The following is an 8,003-nucleotide window of genomic DNA, read 5'->3' on the forward strand; positions in this document are numbered from 1 at the left end:
TGGGGGGGGGTGGAGCGTGGGTTGCCGGTGTTTCCATAGGGGTGTGGTGGCTGGGTGGCTGGGAGGCAGAGAGAGAGAGAGAGAGATTATGCCTGGCATGCTGGCATGTGTGTTTTGTGTGCGCGCCGGCGGCTGCTCCGCCGCCCCGGCCTTTCGCCTGGCTGCCTGCCCCCCCTGTCGTCTCACTGCGCCGCCCTCTCGCCCCATGTCTCCTGCACCTGCAATCTCTCCACTGGCGTGCTCACCCCACGCTGTCCTGCGCCGCTCCCCTCCCTCCTGCCCTCCTGCCTGCCTGCAGAACCTGATGGAGAAGGCTGTGGTGCTGGGTGTGGGGGTGAACCGCCACACCGCCTCGGAGGCGTTGTCAGGTGGGGCTGTGGCCCTGGGGGCGCGCCTAGCAAGCCAGCCTGTCCCGCCTCTGCCTGCAGACCCGCCTGCCCTTCCGCTCGCCTGCCCCTTCTGCCTGCCCACCCCAGCCTGCCTGCCCACCCAGCCTGCCTGCATGTATTGCCCGCCTGCCCACCGTGATCACCCCCCTGCCTGCCTGCCCCTTCTGCCCGCCCCCCCGCCTGCCCGCCCCCCTGCCTGCAGACCTGATTGTGCGGTACGCGGAGCTGCTGGCCGCCAACGGCCGCCTGGGTACCGCCCTGGACTACCTGTCCATGATCCCGGGTGGGCTGTGGGCTGGTGTGTGTGTGTGTGTGTGTGTGTGTTTGTTGATGTTGATGGTGGTGGTGTGTGCATGTGTGTTCGCTGGGTGTGGTGGGGTGCACACCACACCACGCCCATGCATGTGTATTTGCGTGTGTGTGAGACAGCGAGAAAGGTAGAGAGGGAGACAGCTCGGTTGTGGTGGTGGTGTGTGTGTCTGTGTGTGGTGGCCTGCCCTGCCTGTGACCTGCCAGTCGGTTGTGCGGCTGGAAAGCAGCAAGAAGGCTGGCGTGTCTGCTGGGTGCCGGCCGCCTGCCCCCTTCCCCGCGCCCGGCACCGCCCCTAGCCTGCCTCGCCGCGCAACCTGCTCACCGCCGTATTGCTTGCGCCCTGTGCGTGGCTGACCCGCGCCGCTGCCCCCGCCCGCGGCCGTGCCTTGCAGGCGAGCCCAGCACGGGTGTGGCTGTGCTGAAGGAGAGGATCTATTCGTCTGCAGCCGGCTCCGACCAGCTGCCGCCGGGCACGGTGCCGCCACCCTTCCCCTTCTCTGGGGGTGAGCGTGGCCGGGGCGGCGGGTGTTGTGCATGTGTGTGTGTGTGTGTGTGGATCCAGCAGAGGCTGGCCCAGAGGCTGTGGGAGCCGGCTGGGCGGGCCCCGGCCCTCGCCAGCCCTGCCTCGCTCGCTTGCTCACTTGCCCCCCCAAGGTGCTCCTGGGCTGAGCCGCATACATGCTGGCTGCGCTGCCGCTGCAGAGGACGTGGCAGCCGGCTCCTGGCAGCAGCAGCAGGCTGCTGCGCCCGCCGCCTACGGCGCCCAGGCGGGATACGGCGCCGTGGCGGCACAGGCGCCGCAGCCGACCTACCAGGCGCAGCAGGCGCAGCAGGCGGCGCCCTCCTACCAGCCCTACAGCGCGCAAGGCGGCTATGCTGCCGCCCAGCAGCAGCAGCAGCAGCTGAATGGGTATGGCACGGCTGCGACCACCTCCTGGGGCGGCGGCGGCGAGTACAGCACTGGAGTTGCGGCGGTTGCGCCCCCGCCGCAGTCGCCTGCGCAGCAGCAGCAGCAGCAGTACCAGGCGTACGGCGGCGGCTACGGCAGCGCCGTACCGCCGGCGCCGCCCGCCGCCTACCAGCCCGCCGCCGCCGCCTATGGCGCGCCGCCGTCTCCTGCAGGCACCCCCACCTCCGCGCAGCCCCACCCCGTGTCGTACCAGCAACAGCAGGCCGCCTACCAGCCCGCGGCGGCGGCGCCGGCCGTCTACCAGCCCTCCGCCGCCGCCTCGGCGCCTGCCGTGTACCAGCCATCTGCGGCGCAGGTGGCGGGTCCGCCGGCGGCAGCCCAGGTGTACCAGCCTTCTGCGGCGCCCGCCGCCACGTACCAGCAGGCGCCCGCTGCGCCCGGCCCCTCCTCAGGCGTCTACCAGCCCGCCTCCCGCGCGGGCTCGCTGGCCGGCGGTGGCCAGCTGCCCTCGCCCTCCTTTGTGCCGCACCAAGGCCCCGCCGTACCGCCCGGCATGGCGCCGCCGCCGGCCAGGGGTGAGCCGCCCCGACCATGCAGCCGCGCCTCCCCATCTCTGCCTGCCGCTTCTCTCGCTGCTGCTGCCTTGATGCTGCTGCTGGCCGGCCTGCTGTGGCGACTGTGTGTGCGTCTGCAATCTCTGCTTGTGAAACGCGTGGGCAGGAGCCACGCTGGCTCCTGCACAGCCCTGCGCCATCAGCCCTGCTGCCGCTCTGCAAGCCAATCTTCTGTCTGCGCAGCGCACATGCGCTGCGCAGCTGTGGTTGTGGTGTTGCCCCGCCGGCTGCACACCTCCGCTGCGCTGCCCGTGCGCTGCGCCGGCGCCTCACTCCCCCCCACCCTCCTCCGGCCCTCCCCCGCAGCAGGCCCTACGCCCACCCCCATCACCGCGCCGCCGCCGCCGCCCCCGGGGCCTCCCGCCAACATCACTCTGGCCAATGCCGACACATCCTCCGTGCCGGCCCACCTGCAACCCATCGTGGCTTCCCTCACCAACCTTTACAGGGTGAGCCTAGCAGCCCAGCTGCGTGAGGCCGCGGCAGCGCCAGCGGCGCCAGCGCGCCAGCGGCCGCGGCCGGGCGCTCGCACGCGTGCACCGGTCGCCGCGGCGGCATGACTTTTCATTATGTCGATAGCATGCCACGCTGGTATGCGCCGTCGCCAGCACATGGGCAAGTGGAGAGCTCGGCGCCAGGCTGGCACGCCAGGCTGGCGTCGCACCCCGGCCACCCAGCCACCCACCCACCTGCCGCCCCGCCCTGCCCCGCCCCGCCCTGCCTGCTGCGCAGATGTGTGAGATGGCGGCGGGGGCCCACCCCGGCAAGAAGCGGGAGGTGGAGGACAGCAGCCGCAAGCTGGGGGCGCTGTTCTGGAGGATGAACAAGGGTGAGGCGGGGGGGCCGTGGGTGTGCGGCGGGCGGGGGCTGCGGGCGCCGGTTGGAGCGGCGGGCGCGCGTCGGGCTGGGGCAGAGGGGGCCGGCTGAGCGAGCGGGGAGGCGCAGCAGCACGGGCGCCGGCTGGACCCGCCCCCAGTGGTGTGTGCGGAGGGTGGTGGGAGGGAGCGCCGCATGCGTCTACCAACCAGCGCGGCAGCGGCAGCCCGTGCCGACCGCTGGGGTGCCTGCCCTCCTCCCTTGCCGCCGCCGCCGCCGCCACCCGCCCGCAGGTGAGGTCAGCCAGAGCGTGGGCACCAAGCTGCTGCAGCTGTGCCAGGCCCTGGATGGCGGCGACCTGGTGACCGCCACTCACCTGCAGGCGGGTCTCGCAGCCGCGCCTGGCCTGTTGCCCTGCCTGCCTGGCACCCGTCTGTGCTTGCCTGGCACCTGCCCGTGCGCGCCTGATACCTTCCGCCCGTCCACCTGCCTGCCTGCCGGTCTGGCCAGCACTCCGGCGCCGCCTGCTGCATGCCGGCATGCTTTCCCCGCCCCGGCAGCAGAGAGTCGGCCAATCTCCGCTGGCGCCGCCACGACGACATCGCCTGCTGTCTGCCGCCGTCTTGTTGTGCCTTCCTCTTCTTTCTTCACCCCCGCCCCCCGGCCTTCCCTCCCCCGCAGGTCTCCCTCACCACCAGCGATTGGGACGAGTGCTCCGCCTGGCTCACAGCCCTGAAGCGGCTGATCAAGGCGCGGCAGATGATGGGCTGAGGCGGGCGTGGGCGGCGTGTGGCGGCCCGCTGGGCTGGCCCTCCCTCCTCCTGCTGCGCCTGCTGGGCTGATGCGGAGCACCTGGCTGTATGCTGTAGCCGAGCACCAGCAGCAGCCGGCAGCCGATGCTATTGTTATTGGATGTTGGCCGCGGGTGCATGCTAGCGAGCGTCCCGCTCAAGTCCGGCCGGCTCCTTGGTGCCCTCGCTGCTTCAGCATGGCTGCGCCCTGGTAGTGTGGATTTCAGTTGAAACATGCAAGCACAGGCACGAACCTGCTTGTACTCAACAGCAGGAGTAGCCTCGCTTGGGCAAAAGAGAGGCTGGTTGGCGGCACGGCGGTGGTGACCACGTGCCGGAGCATGCCCTCCCTTCCACTGTGGCATACTGGTCCACTTTTCTGCTGCTGTGGTAGGTGGCCAGGTGCGCCACCAAAGCTTGGGCATTATTGGTATGCTGGGGGCCTGCGATCTGCACCCGCCTGCACGCCCGCGCCGGGTCAGCGGCGGGTGAGTCAGGCCCTGTGGGCACCTTCCTGAGGACCCGGCCCGGCCCGATCGCCGACATTCCGCAGGTTCAATCCAGCTCCCAGCACCCCATCCAATACCTCAACCCTATCCCATCGTGTTCCGCAAGCCTGGGCAGCATCATGGCTGCCCCAGGCAGCGGCTCCGATCTGCTGTTGAAGCTGAATGAGGTGGTTTCCCGCATCGAGGGCACCAAGCGCAAGCTGGAGGATGAAGAGGCAGCGTTCCACAACTTCATGGCGTCGCACCAGAAGCGCGTGCGGAAACTGCAATCGGAGAAGGCCTACCTGGAGCAGCAGCAGGCTCAGCTGGTGGCGGAGCTGCAGTCGAGCGGCGGCGCCGCGCTGGCGGCCGCTACCGCCGCCCCGTTCCACGCGGGTGAGGCCCTGCCTTGCTTGCCCACATCATCAGGCGGCGACAGCAAAGGTGTGCCGCGGGACGCTACGTACGTGAACGCCCGGTGCACAACAACAAACACCTGATCCGTTGCTCCCCGCTGCTGCGCCGCTGCCGCAGATGGCGCGGCGGGCAACGGCGTCGCGCACGCTCCCGGCCAGCACTCGCCCCGTATGCAGGCGCAGCAGCAGGCAGTGATGCGCCATCCCCCCCAGGCAGCCCACGCACCGATGCAGCTGACGCAGCAGGCGCGGCCCGGCTTCCTGGCAATCTGCCCCATGGGGCCGCCCAACCAGCAGCAGCAGCAGCAGTACCAGCAGTACCAGCAGGTGCCACACGGCATGCCCCTCGCAGCACAGCACCAGCAGTACCAGCAGTACCAACAGCATTCACAGCAGGCACAGCCGCATGGCTCGCCCATCACGCCGGCTGGGCCCGCCGGCCCCGCCTCCCACCCACCTACTGCTGCCGCCAGCTCCCCCAGCCTCAGCCCCTCTGGCAGCCTGGGGATGCAGGCGGCGGTGGCAGCCAAAGAATTTGTACCCCGGGCAGTACAGATGCAGGCAGTACAGATGCAGGGCCAGGCCAGGCAGCAGCAGGACGAAGCCGCTGCTCCCGCGCCCGCTGCCGCGGCCGCGGCTGCCGCCGTGGCGCCCGCGCCCGCGCCGCCTGGCGTGGCGGCAGTTGGCAGGGGCCCGCCGCCTGGCTACGCGCCGCTGCAGCAGGCGGCGGCGGCCCCGGTGGCGCCGCGTGCCGCGCCGCCTGGGTTCGAGCACCACACGCCTGCGCGGCAGGGAGCGGCCGCGAGGCCCGTCGAAAAGGTGAGGCCTTGCGGGCGGCGGGCGGCGTGTGCTGGCAGGCCACCCGCCCCAGGCGCTCCCTCTGTTGGGTCCCTTGCATCGCATCTTGCATTGCGCTTCGATGCTGGGGGCCTGGCATGAGACAAAGGTGGCCAGCACGCGCACACGCACACACACACACACACACACACACACACATTTGTGGTGATCCGCGCTGCGCCTGCTCCGCTCCCTGCTGCCTGGCTGCTGCAGTCGCCGCTGGCAGCCTTCCCCATCCCCGGCCAGCCGCCGCGCCAGCCGCTGCCGCAGCAGCCGCAGCCGCAGCAGCCGCCGCAGACGGCCGCGTCCCCGCCGCAGCCGGCGCCGGCAGCGGCGGCGCCGCCCTCGGCACCTGCGGGGCCCCCTGTGGAGGTGTTTTTCGCGGATGTGGGGAGAGGGGTGGAGGTGGACACGGGAGAGGAGGGGCAGGTGGTGGGTGTGGAGGGGGAGGAGAGGGTGGCCTCGCTGGCTGCGGCCTCCTCGGATTCGGAAGAGGAGGAGCAGGAGCAGCAGCAGCAGCAGCAGCAGCAGCAGCAGCAGGAGGATGAGGATGAGGAGCTGCGGGCCGCAATGGAAGCTGCCATGCTGGCGAGCGCCAGCGAGGCGCAGGCGGCGGCACCGCAGCAGCAGCAGGGCCAGCAGCTGCAGGAGCAGCAGGAGCAGGAGCAGGGCCCCAGGGGCGGGCGGCGGCCTGGCTGGGGCCGCGGCAGCGGCGGCGGTGCAATCGCGGATGGCGGGGAGAGAGGTGCGACCGCGCCCGCCGTGCTTTCCAGCCCGCTGGCGGTCGGGCCGACGGGCCGGCTTGTGCGGGTCGTGTCGAGGGGCGGCTCCTGGCTGCGCTGGGCGGCACCGGGGGCCGCCGCTTCGCCGGCCTACCCCCATACTAGGCCTGCCCACCCCACCCCACAGCACACACACGCATCCACCCACCCCCTGACCCCGCCGCCGCCGCCACCGCCGCCGCCCGGCCCCTGCAGAGCGGAGCGAGGCGGCTGCTGCTGCGGCGGCGGCTGCGGCTGCCGGCAGCGGCGGCGGCGGCGGCGGCTACCTGGACCTTCTGGAGGGCGACTACGGCACCTATGTGCGGCGCCAGCAGGCGCCCACCCCGCAGTGGAGCCAGCCGGAGCTTGTGGAGCAGGTGGGGTGCTCTGCCGCCCTGTGTGGCTGCCCCCCTGCCGCCCTGTGCGGCTCGCCTCTGCTGGACTGCCCCCTGTCGCCCCGTGTGGCTCGCCTCTGTTGGGCTTTGGGGTTTCTGGGTTCCTTCTGCCTTCTGGGGTTCCTTCTTGAGCCGGGCGCGGCGCAGGCGGCGGCACGCCGCTCGCGGGGCCGCCGGATGGGCTGTCCGAGTCTGCGGGGGTCAGCACTGGTGTGGCAGGGCAGCCCCAGCCCCACACCACACCAGCCCAGCCCGCCGCCGTTGCCGCCGCTGCAGCCAACGTGTGCCCCTCACCTTCCTTGCCCGCAGGACTTCCCCTGCCTCGGGGCGCCAGCGGCCGCCTCCAATGGAAAGGTGGCGCCTGCAAGCGGCGGCGGCGGCGGCGGCGGCGGCGGCGACGCCTGGGGGGCCGCCGCCGCCAGCAAGTGGGGCGCCGGCGGCCTGAGGGAGCGGCTGGCCGGCGCTGGCGGCAGCGGCTGGGGCCGCAGCGCCGCTGCCCCTCAGCAGCAGCAGCAGCAGGCGGGCGGTCCTTCCATCGAAGAGGTGGAGGCGCGGTGCGGGCTGAGGGCGGCTGGCGATGCGACGCCGGACACTGCGCGGCGCAGGCAAGGCCGCCCCTGCGCCTGCCCCGCCCCCACATCGCTTTCTCCTTGCCACGGGCCGAGCACGTGCCTCTGTTTTCTCGTCTTGGGGCAGGCAGCATGAGGCCTGCCGGCCTGCCTGCCTGCCCGCCCGCCTGCCTGCCTGCCTGCCTGCCTGCCTGCCTGCTACTTGTTATGGCCGCCTGCCTTTAGTCAGCCCTGGGATCGACCCGGCCTCCCGCCTCGCGCTGCCGCCGCCGCCGCCGATGGGTGCAGGCAGGTGCAGCGCCAGGCCTTTGAGCTCACCGAAACGCAACTGAAGCAGCGGCGCAAGGGTGAGCGCTGCGCCACGCCGCGCCGCGCCGCGCCGCTGTTCATACCTGGGCGGGGCGGGGGCCTGGGCGTCGTGCAGCGTGCGGTGTATGGATCCCCGAGATGCTGGCCGGCCCTCTGGGCGCAAACCCAGCATGCGCCTGCCTGCCGGTGGCGCGCTACTGCCGCCCCCTTCCTTCCTCTCACCCCCCCTCGCTGCCCATCCCCGCCTATGCCTATGCCGGTGGCCCTTGCACACACCCACACATGCACACAGCCTGGCTCTCCCTCTGCTGCATCATTGCCCTGCCACGGAGCCCCACCCCCTCCCCTGCCTCCTCCTCTGCTGCTGCTGCACCGCCTGCAGTGAATGTGTGGAGG

The 8,003-nt window shown here is 71.9% G+C and overlaps 2 protein-coding genes across 2 annotated transcripts in view; both read left to right on the top strand.

Annotated features, from left to right (window-relative positions):
* CHLNCDRAFT_143487 (hypothetical protein) overlaps positions 1-3,812 on the top strand; it is a gene marked incomplete at both ends in the record, with an annotated part of 9,490 nt that extends 5,678 nt beyond the window's left edge. Inside the window, 8 exons of the mRNA XM_005848982.1 lie at positions 299-368; positions 592-672; positions 1,094-1,204; positions 1,404-2,186; positions 2,532-2,674; positions 2,958-3,054; positions 3,335-3,402; positions 3,723-3,812. Of these exons, the coding sequence (XP_005849044.1) occupies positions 299-368; positions 592-672; positions 1,094-1,204; positions 1,404-2,186; positions 2,532-2,674; positions 2,958-3,054; positions 3,335-3,402; positions 3,723-3,812 (1,443 nt within the window). The remainder of the gene's footprint in view (positions 1-298; positions 369-591; positions 673-1,093; positions 1,205-1,403; positions 2,187-2,531; positions 2,675-2,957; positions 3,055-3,334; positions 3,403-3,722) is intronic.
* A 648-nt stretch (positions 3,813-4,460) lies between these two features.
* CHLNCDRAFT_143488 (hypothetical protein) overlaps positions 4,461-8,003 on the top strand; it is a gene marked incomplete at both ends in the record, with an annotated part of 5,614 nt that continues 2,071 nt past the window's right edge. The window contains 6 exons of the mRNA XM_005848983.1: positions 4,461-4,716; positions 4,855-5,555; positions 5,787-6,318; positions 6,551-6,711; positions 7,039-7,283; positions 7,587-7,645. Coding sequence (XP_005849045.1) covers positions 4,461-4,716; positions 4,855-5,555; positions 5,787-6,318; positions 6,551-6,711; positions 7,039-7,283; positions 7,587-7,645 — 1,954 coding nt within the window. The remainder of the gene's footprint in view (positions 4,717-4,854; positions 5,556-5,786; positions 6,319-6,550; positions 6,712-7,038; positions 7,284-7,586; positions 7,646-8,003) is intronic.

This window comes from Chlorella variabilis (assembly GCF_000147415.1).
Source record: "Chlorella variabilis unplaced genomic scaffold CHLNCscaffold_6, whole genome shotgun sequence".
Lineage (NCBI taxonomy): Eukaryota > Viridiplantae > Chlorophyta > Trebouxiophyceae > Chlorellales > Chlorellaceae > Chlorella > Chlorella variabilis.